The 15,926-nt window shown below is 32.7% G+C and overlaps 1 protein-coding gene across 1 annotated transcript; it reads right to left on the bottom strand.

The window, feature by feature from the left end:
- Nucleotides 1-550: 550 nt before the first annotated feature.
- On the bottom strand, nt 551-12,578 carry LOC125834220 (CDP-diacylglycerol--glycerol-3-phosphate 3-phosphatidyltransferase 2-like). Its single transcript, XM_049513393.1, has 7 exons — nt 12,173-12,578; nt 6,783-6,880; nt 6,638-6,688; nt 6,361-6,474; nt 1,235-1,291; nt 1,068-1,153; nt 551-972 (listed from the first exon to the last, which is right to left on the bottom strand). The coding sequence occupies exons 1-7, from the start codon at nt 12,558-12,560 to the stop codon at nt 852-854; spliced, it is 915 nt and encodes a 304-aa protein (XP_049369350.1). The 5' UTR covers nt 12,561-12,578; the 3' UTR covers nt 551-851.
- Between the last annotated feature and the right edge of the window lie 3,348 nt (nt 12,579-15,926).

Raw genomic sequence — 15,926 nt, 5'->3', positions numbered from 1 at the left:
AGAATCATTTTCTCAAATTTTAACCGCTACCTCTGTCTTCTTTTTTGTAGAACCTGATCTCTATGTCAATTTACATTTTGTGTGAGTTTGGTTTAGGTCCTCATGTTTTGTAGTCGGGTCATTATAGAAGATTACTTCTAGTGCTCTATACTTGTTTTTTCCCTTCTTTTTGGTCGAAGTGTGTTCAATACTTGTTATCACTTGCAGCACAACCTTTACACAAGTAAGAGTTCAACATGGATTATAACATTAGCAATTAGCATAGCTAAATTACTAGCGCTTTTTATGTGCTGCATGTTTGTGTGGATGAGCACAAGTGCTGGTCTATTTATTCCAATATTTGAGAAAGAAAACAAAGAGGCACAAATAAACAGGTAAGAGAGTATCTATAGCATTTTGAGACCATAACAAAAATATTTCAACACCCAAACTATTTATTTGGTTAAAGAATACCTCACAGCAGATAATTGTACGTCGTGTAGTTGAACGTGTCTTACCAGATTTTCAAGGATGAATAACAGCCAGGCTAAAAGCATTCAAGTTTGTGCAACCCAGCCAAACACGATAATAAGTACTTTACTGCATAATACTATAAATTTTCCAGTTAGAATCCAGATTACATGTTGCAGATACCATGTCCAATGATCCTAATTCCTGTTGAGAGACTTCATTATCTCTCTGCTAAAGAATCAAACTAAAGAATGTAGAGGAAAACCATACATTGAACACGGACTGCATCAGGAAAAAGGCGTTCCCTTGCTCTAGTCATCAGTATGTATAGCTTGTGGGTGATTGATCCACCACTCAACAGCAAGAAGCACGAGCCGATATGTATTTGATGAAAACGACTATTACATCAATAACACTTTCCATATCTTTCTCATATAAACGAACAGAGACCACACTGCAAGCCACGCTGATATATATAGCAAGATCACACCGGAACCCACAAGAGAGGCAGCTCCAGATAAACTAAAGAGAACAATTACATGGTCAAAGTATTATCAGATTTCTATCAAAATTTCTTGTCCTCCAAATTCATACAGGAGACTGAAAACAAAAGTTACCTGCTATCTCTGGTTAGCAGGAGGATGGTCAATGCAATCATCTGAGTGGCTGTTTTCCATTTCCCGAGGGTATTCACAGCTACAGCCTGAAAGTTTTAACAGTCACTAATGCAATAAATAAAGCACAAGGAGTTACTCTATAAATTAAATGGCAGGTGGTTTTGAACCTCTGAAAGTTTACCACCCTGAGAAGCCGCCCATTCTCGAACAGCTGACATAGTTATCTACAAAATAAGTTTGCAACATAAACCAAAAATCATTATTGACCACTTATCCACCAAATCTGACTAACCGAAGATGCAAAGAGATATGTTTTTTATCAGTAAGACGCAAAGAGATCATTGAGACACAAGATACATATATCAAAGGAAAAATAAGTAAAAACAAAAAGGTATCCCCAATTAGAACATTTGTTTAGTATATCATCCCTTGAGTTACAGCAACTTCCATGTTAAATTTGAAAAGGCATATCACCAAAGTATCTTCTTTTTTTTTTTTAAAAATAAATGAAACTACAAGCTAAGGCCCTAAAGTAGCCCAAACCAGACAAAACAGAAAAGGAAAAAAGGAAACTAAAACAAAAAAAAAATGTTCAAAAGCAAAAAGACAACGGAATTGGGAATCTCAGTGAGCATCACCATCTCGGAAAACATAGAGTTTCTTCAATGGCCATATCACCAAAGTATCAGAAGTGAGTGCTAAGGAAAAAAATTTGTTGACCTAAACTTTAAATGGCAAGGTATTGGTGAACATTTCAACTGTAGTGTTAATGAAGTTTGTGAAAATGTACAATAGAGTTGCACCCATATTGTCAAGTGTGTTCGCTAATTAACTTGGGGGTCGTTTGGTTATGGAACAAGTTATCCCGGGATTATAATACAGTTATAATGGGATAGTGTATTATAACTTTTATTGGTAGATGTTTGATTTAAAATAAGAGAAATGGAGATAAAGCTCTATTTCTTTGGGAGAAAAGCTTTGGATAAGGAAAATTTGACATGTTCTATTCCGGGGTTGTTATCCCAAAAGAAGCGTGGTATAAAATAATACCATAATTGTGGTATAAAAAATCCCGGGATTGTTATCCCATATGAAGTGTGGAGTAAAATAATACCATAGTTGTGGTATAACCAATCTCGGGATTGCTAATCCTAGGATCAAAAAGTGCAATCCCTTCCCATCACAATTTATGTGACACTTTTCGTCAAATTGACTCATGGGGGAATGAAATGTGTCAATTTCGTTTCCCTCCAGATAATTTTTGAATATCTAAATTTAAATATAGATCAACTCAATATTTTAAGATTAAAATTAAGATATTCAAAAATTATTCAGAAAGAAAACTATATAAGCTGGAATTCATCACATGTCAATATAATTTTAAAAAATACATTTTAAAATGTTGGTCAACTTTTGCATAGTTTGAATCTTGAAAAGTGACGAGTGCTACATAAATTGTAAAGAGAGAGAGTACTAAGTATGGGATAAGATAATCCCACAATTTATCCCGGGATTATAATCTCTTGTCCCACCACACAACGAGGTTACACTTCTGCATGACTTTGAATGACCATACCTCAATGATAACTTGCCAAAACATGAACAATTCTAAATTTTTGTTATTTCTTTATTTATTTTAATTTTTAAAACAGTTCTAAACTTCAATTCAATATAAAGCTACAACATTACTTACGCTAAAACTAGAACTCCTTTCGTTTCAGTTTCTAATACTTCCCATCTTGGCATCTTGGGACGTTTATAAAACATTCACAACTCTCCAAAATTCAAATTCATAAATATATATAGTTTTAAACTCTGATTTTAATATTTTCCTATCAACCTAACTTCTCAACTATTAATTTTTATAAATTTTCTTCCACTATCAGTAATATGATATATAAGACAAATTATCATCTAGAAACGTTGTTTCCAGTCAAAAAACATGATATGAAACAGCATAGAGGGACTACTAATTTGCCTAGTCAAAGTTGACATAGAACAGTTATAAAAAAGACAATTCCAATGTGCAAGCTATAACCTAGATGTATCAAAAACGATACTACCATTTTATTTTATTTTTCCCCAAATATATCATAAAATATTTCACCTTATTGCCACAAAAAAAAAAAAAGACATTTGGGAGAGGGCACAAAAATATTCTATTTTACACCAAAAACGCCATTAGTGACCACAAAGTTTCTACCTAAGTTTTCATAGAGAGAGCCGTGGATTTGGGAAACTTCAAACGGCCATAACTCGGGCTTCGGATGTTCGTTTCAGGCGATTTTTTTTTGAACCCGCGTATTTTTTCGATATCTACGCAACCAAACTACCGTAAGGTGGTTTGAGCGAGCCGATCTCTCAAAAAACGCATTTTACTCATTCTTTGAATAGTAGAATTAGGATGAGAAGATCATGTAGGGTGCTAATTAGGGGTGGGTGTTCCGATCTTTGGTTAGGTTCTTCAGAACTTCAATTTTTGGTTCTTCACTGGTGCATACCAAACCGAAATTAGTTCGGTTAAGTTAGAATAGGTTCTTAGGTATGTGCCTGATATAATGGATTGTTTTTCTGCATGTAACATGGCTAACTTTTAATGCAAAATAGGCTATTTTCAAATTAGCATCTTCACACTCAAATTAATTAGGGGCCGTTTGGTTTGAAGACAAATTATGTTGGGATTAGTTATGTTGGATTATACTTTATTGATTGTCTGGTTTAACATATTCAAAATAATATGCATTGCATAATTTCTAAGAATAAGTTGTTTGTTTACATAAATACTCTCCACCTTATTAGTTTTTGTTACTTTCTTTGCAAGCTTTAGTTATTCATTCTTAAAAATAAATTTGTCCTCTTATTTAGCTTAAATATTTTTGTATGTGCATTCTCATGATTGTGCCGTGCGTTTTAAAATATAAATCTTCCATTGTATTTAGCTTAAAAATAAAACTTTCATCTTAAGTTTGTTAATGTAAATGAGATTTTATTATTGATGTCACTTCATGTAAGCACATATCACTCTCATATTGTAAAATATTAAAGTTATCTTCATTTTAATTGATAAATAAAGAGAAAAGACATAAAGTTACCACTAAAGTTGCCCCAAATATTCAAAAAGACACTTAAACTTTGTGGGGGTCTATTACCCCATTATTCTTATTTATAATGAATTTATTGTCCCATTATGAGCCTAGGTGGCAGGTAGAGTGTAGTTCAATCTCCATTTGGGGCGTGAGCCAAGCCAAAAAATCTATTTTTTTAATTTTAACTTTCTCAATTCATTCCTTTCCATTATCTTCTTCACCCAAATTCAAAAACCCAATAATCTTTTCTTTATCTTCTTCAACTTAGAAGATTCATTTACTTCATTCATTTTTATCACTTTTTTCCTGTCTCTTGCTTTTCTTTGTTTGTTCATTTTTTTTAAAAAAAAAACAAAAAACAAATGTGAACTCCATTATTCAATTGATTAGAGAGTACTATGAAACTCCATTTTTATTTCTATTTTTGGTTTGAATATAGAACTGCATTATCAATTTTAATCTAATTTTAGTGATGATTTAGGGGCGGAAATAGTGCAATAACAGGGAAGCATCATGGAATACGTCGAAGACGGCAATGACTGCTACTTTAGAGGAATGAAGGTTCAAGAAGAAAGAGGATTTGAAATTGAAAAAGAAAAATGGAGATCTTTTGGCTAATACTTTAGTTTCATTTTCAATTGAAAATGAAAGAGGATTTAAAAAATTTCACGCCTCCTCTCTTCATTTGGGGCATGTAGAGTAATGAAGGTTGAAGAGGCAAAAATTGAAATTGAAAATGAAAATGAAACTAAAAATTAAAAATTTAATACGTGGCAAACAACAATTGGTGCGTGATTGCACTTCCTTTCTTGCAATTGAGGTTGGGTGAAAAGTGGGATATTTATAACACTCTTAAATTGTTCAATGGGGTAATAGGACACTCACAAAGTTAAGGTGTCTTTTTGAAAATTCGAGACAACTTTAGTAGTGACTTTATGTCTTTTCTCATAAATAAATACAAATTTTCAAGTGATTAAAAGACTATTTAATTAAATATGTGATTCAAGAGTGGAGTGAACATTTTTAGAGAAATCAAAATATAAATAAACATAAGAATTAGTCAAATAAATTCGACATATAATATATTCATAAATAAAACTTATATTTATATAGTGTAATTCTCTAATGAAAAAATATATTTTTCATAAAAATAACAAATAGTGAAGGTTGTGAATGTTATTATAAATGATATTAAACTTTTCTTTTTGAATATATATAGATGTATAAGTGATGTATAAAAGAGGGTCTAAGGGGAAACTTTTGTTATTGTACATTTTTATGCTGGATAAGTTAACCTGTATTACTATTCCACCCACAAATAGAGATAACTTATCTCAGTCACAATTATTAATCTTGGGCTAAGTTATCCCAGACTTTGTAACCAAACAAAGAATTGAGGGGTACTAAAAACTTATCTCAGGATTATTTTTCCTTATTCACACCAAACTCCCCCTTAGTACTTACTACTTAGGGCATGAATACCTAGAGTTGATAATAGAATGTTATCGTACAACTCAAAGTACTGGTGAATGTCTAAGGTACTTCTAGTTTCAAACAATGAACTGCTTGTGCACACTTCTCTCACTTTATTCATCTCCCAGTACTTTTGAGTTCACTTTAGGGGTCTCAAACAATGAACACTTAAAGCGGTTTGGCAGTTAGTACTTAGCACTGATTACATATAGTTGTAATTTTGTTACAGCAGAAGGCAAAAGCAAACAACTAGCTATAATGAGCAGATGAAGCAAACAGCCAAACAACATTTGCAAAATTTTGGTTTTTTGGTCAACCAAAATACAAGAGCACTAATACCGAGAACCATACCCAATACAAAAAATTCAAAAAATTTAATACCGAACCGAATTAATTCGGTACAATCCGATTTTTCTGTTATTATGCCAACCCCTAGCTTTATAGTATCAAAAAGGCCTGTATATTTTAACTTAAACAGACAGAAATATAGTGACTTACTTGAAAACATTTTTTGAAAAAAAAATAATGAATCTTAAAGAACTTATTTTCCCAGATTGTTATTAAAACACTACAAATGAAAGATGCAAGTCCGTTGTGGAAAGGAACTTATGTCAATTTGAGGACATCCAATTCTAATCTAGAGATTATGAAGTATCAAGAATTAACCAAATGAAACTAAAGTAGGTTAAACGAAATACAATTACATGAATTTATACAGATTATCACTCACTCACCTCCTTGCCTATTATCGCAATCGAGGGGACAATTAATAGCCATGGAAACTGTCCAAACACACCGGACTCCAAAGGTTTAGTGCACAACAAGACCAAGGTAGCAACAACCATTAACTGTTCCAGTTGAGAAGACAGGTATATCAATTATAGAAACATCATATTTACAAGGATATTTCCCCCCATATCTCATGCTTATTACCGGCAATTTTGCTAATAACACTATCCAAAATTGCAGGCAATAAGCATGATCCAATGGAAACAGAACGATAGAGAATACCTTGTCAGCCACTGGATCTAAAAAGGCACCAAAGGCAGTTCCTAAGTTCATCTGAAACCATCTAAAATTGTGATATTCCAAATATGGAAAATAAGAATTCCAGAAGAGATGATAATATGGAACTCAAAACAGCAGAAATGAGAACCTTGCGGGCAAGGTATCCATCAAGCCAGTCAGTTACTGCTGCTGCAATAAATATAGCCGTTGTAGCAGTTGGTCCCCACCATCTATCAACATAGAATGCTAGATTAAACAGAGTACAAGGTCAGCTTTATTTAAATAGATTACCATTGCCAAACAACGTATACACTCATTTATCAGGCCAAGGTTCTGCCATAAATCAAAGAATACTAAACACAAATTAAAACAGATCTTATATTTTTATTGACCTTCATCAGAAAAAGGAAAACAAATATTCTATTTCTTCAACACTTGCAAGACAACGGATAAAGAAAAAGAACATGTACAAGGGATTGTACATCATAAAATATTCCAATGAGCCACTGATGCATAAAGCCACCAGACACTATATTGACACTGTCACTTGTAACCTATGGAACTCACACCTATATTAGCTTCACGCATAACCAGTCCCAAACACAGATAAAAAGGAGGCTTGTGATAGATTTATGGTCAGCATATAAAAATTCTTAACTATGACTGATCTTTAAATACTGAAGTGACTAAGCATAATGAAATAGATCAAAGAATTTTTATGGCTAGCTTAACTAGTTTGGGATCGAGCTTGAATGATCAATTGACTTGTGACTTACCTAGACCATGTCTAGTAAAATTTGCCCAAAAGGAACTTATAAAGCTATACCAGATTAAAAAGAATTATTTTTTTTGAGGATAGTAACAAGCGAACTAAAAATAATTATGAAAGTAGAAAAAAACGATAAAGGCATAGAAGTGCCCACAAACCCTTATCTATTTGCGCTATGGTTGGATAAAGATCAGGTTACACAAGAAATCTTCTAACTAGGTCACTTATATGCTTCAAAGTCAATAGCCAATATACTTAATTAATGCTAAACTCTGTGGCTCACTAGAAAAATTGTGTAACAACCCAGAAGCAAAGCTATACATAGGGAACAAAGTACGGCCAAAATAATTCAATAGCCATTACACTTCAGTGTACGAGACTGAAGTGTTGATACAAGAGACGTGAAGGGTCTCATCGCATTATAACTTGACCTTAACATTGTGTAGACCTTGTTTAACTTTTTAACTTTTCTTAACATTAACTCTCTTGAAAAGCAAGATTATATTGATACACACTAGCAGAAAAGAGGTGCTGCAATGCAATATGTAGCTAGTTTTGAAGAACAAAACTCAATTTGTTAGTTAATGATTCGACGAATTAAGTTGGCCTATAGGGGTATCAACCTCATTTACATCAATCATTTTACACCAAAAAGCTAACAAAGAGCGCCCCTGTGTATTAGGCTGATGCTATTGTTAATTATGCCATCTACAAGTCTTAGTTTCCTTTTCCTAAGTGCTACCCACCAGATCCATGCAAGGCTAGAATTCCATATTGGTTAGGGATCCTTTGTCCAATTCTCTTCAGCTCCCACATTGTAGTAATTCAGTTGAGTCCTTTTGAATGGGTCATTTTAGCCAAAAAAAAGTGGTGAAACATACTTGCAGTGTAGAAATAGGTGACAAGCATCCTCAGCCTCCCTTTCACACTGGAGGCATCTGTTGTAGAGAAAGAACCCTCTTCGTATGCATGTTATGCCAAGTCAATCACGCCTCATGTGCAATATAAGGACTAAAGAGCTTTTGAAAAGAGTTAGTGATATTCAAGTTAGCAATGCTTTTTACTGGAATATCACCGACTCTTGAACAATTAGGTGAAAGAAGCTCTAACAACCCAAAATAAGAGGGATCACAATAATCATTAGCTCAAAATAAAAAATGATCAGGATACTGTGGGCAGGACACCACCAAATAAGAAATCATTTCGAAAGGGATCTAAAGGGTTATTGAGGCTGAAGCTTTCTAGAACATAAAGCATAAGTGGAAACTTTCTAACGTGAAACCAGAAAGAGACAGGAAGGGGGGAAGAAGAAGAGAGAAAAATCAAGGTCATACTATAAGGAATTAAGGTATGGATACGTTTCTTGTTTCTATTTAATTAATATTATTATATGTATGATTATTGTAGTATTGGGCTGAGTTTTGGCTAGTCAAGAATGCCCATGTTCAAAATATAGAGATAGCAGAGATGAGGATGTTCACATGTATGTGTGGGCATAATAAGAGGGATAGGATTAGGAATGAAGTTATACTGGCAAGATAGGAAAGGCCTGTGGCAGACAAGATGAGGGATGCGATCTAAGATGGTTCGAGCATGATGAGAGAAGGTGCAAGGATGCACTAGTGAGGAGGAGTGAGAGGTTGGATGTTGCAGGAGTTAGGAGCGCACTGTAGTGTCAAAGGTGTGTTTAGGCCCTGAAGCAAGGCTTCAAAATGTGTTGAGCGCTTCGCATTGCTTAGTGTGCACTTCAATGTCGTCATTAAGGTTCTAAGGCATACTTTTCTTTGCCAATGATCCTCTTCTGAAGAGGCGTCACTAAACAATTGATATTTCACTTTATCATAAAAAAAAATCAATTTCTTTTTTCATATATTTGTCATTTATGTTTATAATTATTAGTGTTGGACTAAACATATACATCTGTATGTTTTCTCCCTTTTTGCCTTTTTTCATTAAAGCCCATGTTTTATTTACTCTTTGCACTTAAAGCCCTAAGAAACCTTAACGCTTTTTGCTTTTGGTAACAACTAGTGAGGTAGAGGTAGGCCAAAGAAAAATTAGAGAAAGTGATTAAACATGACATGACACAACTTCAGCTAACTGAGGGCGTAACCTTAGACAAAAAGGTTAGGAGTCAAGGACTAGGGCAAAAGGTTATAAGATAGTTGAGGATTGTCACACTTTGTGTGGAAGAGGTAGGAGGCTAGCCACCTCCTCTCCTCTTCTTTTAGTAATATTGTTTAGTTGTCGCATCGTTTCTGATTTTTCAATTAGTATTACTATCAATTGTTGCACTTGTCTTGTATCTTGTTATTTTATTGTGTTTTTTCTTACAATCGTGTGTCGAATATATTTCTTTTGAGTCAAGGGTCTCTTGAAAATGACCTTTCTACCCCCATCAAAGTAGGGAGGTATGCAAATAGATATGACGCTGATGGGGCTGCTTTAAATAGTGATATTAGCATTTGAAACTTGGAAGAGGTGGTATTCTAATAGGATTGATTGAGTTCACATATTCAAGATTAATATACATATCTACGCATCTATATCCCTTCAAAGATTTAAACAGAGAAATCCGTAACTCCAAAATGGTGAATTATTAGTTTGTCTAATCTAATGGATCTAATGGCTAGTAAATGATGAAGGGATTGGAATTTATAGGTAACCTAGAATTTGAATGGGTTATGGGCTTGCCAGATGAACTTTGACTTCAAATCTGACCAAAGCCTTAGGGGATTGAGCTATTTTGCGTAGCTTGAAGACATTTGACCTTAGTATGAGCCTTGTAAGAACTAAGAAGGGGCACTAGCTCCAAGGTAAGGTAAGTGGAGGATTAAATCTCTAATAGTTGTTAGCCCTTTGGACAAAGTTACCCCATACATGTCTTGGTTGGAGGTAGCAAATACCCTTGTGGAATTAGGGGTCGTTTGGTAGAGTGTATAAGAATAATGCTAAATAGAGTGTATTAGTAATGCTTGCATTAGCAGTGCATGTATTAGTTATGCTTGCATTAATTATAGTTTGGTTTGATGCATTTAAAATAGTATGCATTGCATTAAAAAAATTATTTACAAAGATACTCTCCACTATTATGGTGGAAAAAATGTAAAAAGGTTTTGAGGGGTAATTGAGTCTTTAATCATATTAATGCATGCATTAAAACCATTGCATTGCTAATACCTAGAAATCCGTGGTATTAGTAATACACACCTTAATACACAATAAAGTGTATAACTAATGCTTGGGTAAGAAAAAAGAACCAAACAATGTACTAGTAATACACAAGGCTAATGCATGCATTATTTTTGCTAATACACTCTACCAAACGAGCCCTTAGTTAGTTAAGGTGCGCTAGCAGGTAAGGTGTGTGAAAGCTGGCTCGAACACCACAATTATGAAAAAATGTTTTGGAAATCCTATTGAGATAGCTACTATTTTTATACCACGATATAATTTGTTATGATGATGTTAAAGAATGACAAAAAGTCTCACATTGGTGGTTAATGAGATGGGTGGACTCCTTATAAGGCTTGGGTAATCCTCCTCCCTTTGAGCTAGCTTTTGGGGTGTGAGTTAGGCCTCATACCTAATTTAACATGGTATCAGAGCCAAGCCCATCTCAATTTGTTGTTCACCGATGATGGGCCCCCATTTAGAAGTGTTCACGCTCCAGTTGAGGTCTGGGCGTGTGGGGGAGTGTTAAGATGTCCCACATCGGTAGATGGAGGGAAATTTGGTCTCCTTATGTGGATTTGGACAAACCTCCCTTCAAGAGCTAGCTTTTAGGGTTGAGTTAGGCCTAGGATTCATATCTTTACATGTTAAATTAGGTCTTAGGCCTAACTCACACCCAAAAGCTAGCTCAAAGGGAGGAGGATTGCCAAGCCTTATAAGGAGTCCACCTATCTCATTAATCATCAATGTGGGACTTTTTGTCATTCTTTAACACCCCATCTCACGCCCAGTGCGTGGGCAATTTTGATTATGGGGGCCCCAACATCGGGTGAGATGGGCCCTGCTCTGATACCATGTAAAGATATGACACATGAGCCTAACTCAACCCCAAAAGCTAATTCTTGAGGGGAGGTTTGTCCAAGTCCATATAAGGAGACCAAATTTCCATCCCTCTACCGATGTGGGACATCTTCACAGATGACTTATGACGTGAATTTCATTTCTGCATCTCACGTCTAATTTAACCTATACCCTCCAATCTATTTTTTTATGACAAGGGAAACCCACCCTATACCCTCCAATCTAGTGACTTGGACACCTAAAAGTATTATTAAATCAAAGAATAACACAATGTATTAGCTACTTACATAGAACTACAAACTTTATGGGTCGATAAATTGCTATATTAGCCTAAATAACCAATCGGACAGTTAATTGGAAAGTAAGTCCTTCAAAGGATACCTGAATTACCTAGTGCATATATATCATCAATTTGTGGAAAGCTGCCGAGTTTGCTATTTACTACTGAACCAAAATCAAAATTCGCAGACGGGTAAGCTTCCCAGTGTCAACTTCGAATACTTATTCCAAATTACTACTGCATTATTTTCCTGACATGAATACAATTCGTGATTTTCTAGGGACTAGCGGATCAGGATAATGCTCAAAATCAATTTCACAAAATGAAATTTAGAGGTGATCAGAGAACATAAATTAGTCAATAAGCTTAGGCAAAACATGACTAACAAAAGCATCAACCTCAAGGTTCCGATGGAGTTCCAGTTATCAGATCAACATTATAGCTGGAAACTTACTGGTTACCAAAAGCGGAACAGCAGCCACACGGCCAATTGTTAAAATCGTGGGCAATGTGAGCAACTTTTCAGACTTGGACGGTATAGGCAGAGATGGTTTTTCACGGCGGAGATCCTCCTCCTTGTGATCAGGTGTGGGTCCCATCTGAGTAGTAGAAATACTTCTTACAGCAAAGTCAGCATATCCGTGACCTAAACGCCCTAGGAATTTCCGACGGGAAGGAGAATGAATATACAAAGAGTAGCGTGTGTGAGTGGCAGCGGCAGCGATGGAGGAGTTAGAAATGCCGGTGCCGGTGACGGTGGTAAAAGAGCGAAACCAATTATAGGGCTTGTGAGAATTATAATAAATAGAGGCAACAACGTTGAGTTTGAGAGTTCCGGGCATGTTGTATAATTACGCAACAACTGCTTTTTAGGTTGGTTAGTAGGTGAGGAGTATATGGCTCTTTCTTGCAGTAAGTAACGTTAAGAGTTGGGCGGTCAATAATACTAACATCTTTTGTTTTCTTCCAATTGATTGAAGAATGGGGTGGGGACAGGATTGGGGGATATCCTGCCTCACCACCTCTGCTTTTTCACTAATATTTCTAACTAGTGAATTCATCTGCGCGTAGTCATGAAAAACACAAATAATTTACTAAATATTTATTTGAATAAAAGAGACATTATACATATAAAAAATGTATTTTTATGTATATTTAATAATTTTAGTTGAAATTTTTAAATAATTTTATAGAGTTTTTTCTCACATAAAAAAAATAAAAAATAATTGTATTATACCTTCCTATAAATGTATAGATGTATAATTTGGTTCCATAGGAAAAAAACATGAATTTTAAAATAATTTTTAAGAGTTCCTTCTCACATAAAAAGAATATAAAATAATTATATTATACCTTCCTATAAATGTATAGATGTATAATTTGGTTTCATAGGAAAAAACATGATTTTTTTTACATGTAATCATCTTCTTTAGAAGTGAAAGAACTTCGTGTAATTTATAATCATTTTAAAATAAATAACATAAATACACTATTTTTCAAAGTAAAAAACAATAGAAGAAGAGATAAATAAATATACTTTTAAATAATAGATTTATATATATATATATATATATATATATATATATATATATATATATATATATATATAAGATTTGTTAAATATAATTAATATACTTTTAATGTAATAAGTTTGTTACAATTAAATTGTGACTAATGTTTTTGAAACTTCTACGTACCAATTAACTTTAATGAAGAATAATAATTTTTATAACGTGAAAAAATATAATTAATGTTCTTGTTCTAAGAAAGTCAGTCAACTAATTGTTATTATAATTTCAAAACATTATGAGCATGTAAGCCAAAATGAACTCAAACAATGGTGACCCAAAATGCCATATTCCCATATTTATTATATATTTAGGCTATTAATCCAGATACAATATATATTTGACTAAATATACATACATCATCTTTTTATTTTTGAATTTTAGAGATAAATCTAGTACTAATTTGTAATCTCTCAATATAAAACAAACTTATACTTAGTTAATACTTTATGATATTCATTTGTGTTGTTAAATTTGACGTTATTCATTTCGATCTTTTCCGCCCTCCTCTAACCAAATATGAAATGTAGTTATGTTTAAAGAATTGAATTTTGTAGAAAAATAATAAATAATACAACTTGACCTTATGATGAAAACGTAAGTTATATCCTTTCTTTATAATATCAATAACAATGATTGTGTCTCAATTAATTCAAATAATACAAATGTTTCTTTTTTGTGTATATAAACTTTTTTTAGAACTACCGCATCATCTCTCCCTCTGTGTTAGTATCATTTCTTAAGCAATTAATTATATATTTTAAAATTTGATTAGTATCGGACTTTTAACATAATTAAGTTACTAATTTGAACCAAAAGAAAAGATTTATAAATTTTAAACATAATTGTCTAAAATGTCATATCACTTCACAAACCTATCAATATTCAAGAGCTTTCTTCTTCTTTTTTTTTTTCAAGTCAAACAAAAGCAAAGAGGCATCACTCTTGTTGATATTCACTTCATAAATCTATCTCTATTCAAAAGTTTTCTTCATATAAAAATTAAATTTAAGAGGCATCATATAGATACATAAGAAAAAAAAAGAGTAAAAAGAAAGAAAGAGAAAAACAATAGTACAATAAACATATCATTAAAAATAGAAGGAAAAAAAAAATCAATGCATAATTATCTAAGCTCTTGTCAATATCACTTCACAAGCCTATTACTATTCAAAAGCTTTCTTCTTCTTTTCAGGCCAAATAAAAGCATGAATATAATCTTGGGAATTCCACATCGGGTCAATGAAACTGGAACATACATGGTGTCATTCTTAGAATAACACCCAGTGTAATAACACTGAAGGAAAACTGTACTATAGAAAAATGAAGGATAACTTTGGGTAGAATGAAACAACAAATATGAATTTATATAGAGAATAATGGAGGAATACCATAAGGTATCTTAACTTTCATATTTAATATTTAATGGTTATGAATATGAAAAGTTGAAAGTTATGAGAGTTATAACTATATGCATATTATATCTAATAAAAAAATATATTATAGTGGAGAAGGTTATGAATATGAAAAGTTGAAAATTATGAGAGTTATGAATATATAGACATTATATCTAATAAAAAAGATATATTATAGTGGGAGGTGAAAAGTTGAATAATTGAATGTAAAGTCTTTATGAGATATTGAAAATAAAATAAATAATTAAATGAAGAAAAATGCTAAAAAAAAAGAAGAAAAAAGATAATATATGAATGGAGGCCATAGAGAGGTGCACATCACCTACTCTATCTTCCTCCTTTATATATATATATATATATATATAGATTTCTACTTCTAACAACAACAAAAAAAAAAGGTAGTCCATGTCCATACTTTGAACTAAAAATGTAGGAATATATGTGTTTTTGACAGCTACTATTGAATTTATAAAAGACGATATCAATAATTTTATTAAATATAATATAGATAGAAGAGGTATAAAAGACGATATCAATAATTTTATTAAATATAATATAGATAGAAGAGGTATGTATGTCTATATATATGTGTGTGTGATGACTGATGATGATATACACAAACGTACAATTGATTTCATAGAAAAAAATTGTTTGGTTAGTAATTAGCAGAATTTCAATAAAGTCATAAGTTATTATTTTGAACTAAAATAAATTAGAAACTTACGACAATTAGAAATTCATATAAAATACAAAATAAAGAGAACATACGAAAAAAAATGCAATATTATTCTTACCATCTTAATCATTAAAAATAGAACAAATATACAAAATCAATGCACAATCTTCCTGGTTCTTATCAACATCCACTCCCATAAGTCAATTATCATTCAATAGCTTTCATCTTATTATTTAAGTCAAACTAACATGATTATGTAGAAAATAGAACCACTTAAAAGGCTAATGTGATCACTTCTACAAAGTTTTATAATGTCTTTATTTATACAATATAAAAATACCAAATAATGTATTAAATATGACAATTAATGTAATGACCCTTCAGGTCATTTCTATGTTATTACTTTCTTTTAGTCATTTAGAGCTTTCGAACACACAACCTTAAGAAACTTTTGTAATCCCTTAACCACTAGACTAAGAGGGTGTTTGAATTAGCTTAAAAGTTGATCAAACCTACTTTTAAGTCAGTTTTTGAATAACTCTCACTCTC

Source organism: Solanum verrucosum, unplaced genomic scaffold (genome assembly GCF_900185275.1).
Source record: "Solanum verrucosum unplaced genomic scaffold, falcon-dt-bn FXZP01000001.1, whole genome shotgun sequence".
NCBI lineage: Eukaryota > Viridiplantae > Streptophyta > Magnoliopsida > Solanales > Solanaceae > Solanum > Solanum verrucosum.
This window is presented reverse-complemented; position numbering and strand designations above follow the sequence as displayed.

Coding starts and splice junctions, on each gene's coding strand:
- LOC125834220 (XM_049513393.1), bottom strand. CDS start 12,560: ATGCCCGGAACTCTCAAACTCAACGTTGTTGCCTCTATTTATTATAAT. Junction 6,475..6,637: donor TAGATCCAGTGGCTGACAAG/GTATTCTCTATC, acceptor CAACTGGAACAG/TTAATGGTTGTTGCTACCTT. Junction 1,292..6,360: donor TTGCGATAATAGGCAAGGAG/GTGAGTGAGTGA, acceptor CTTATTTTGTAG/ATAACTATGTCAGCTGTTCG.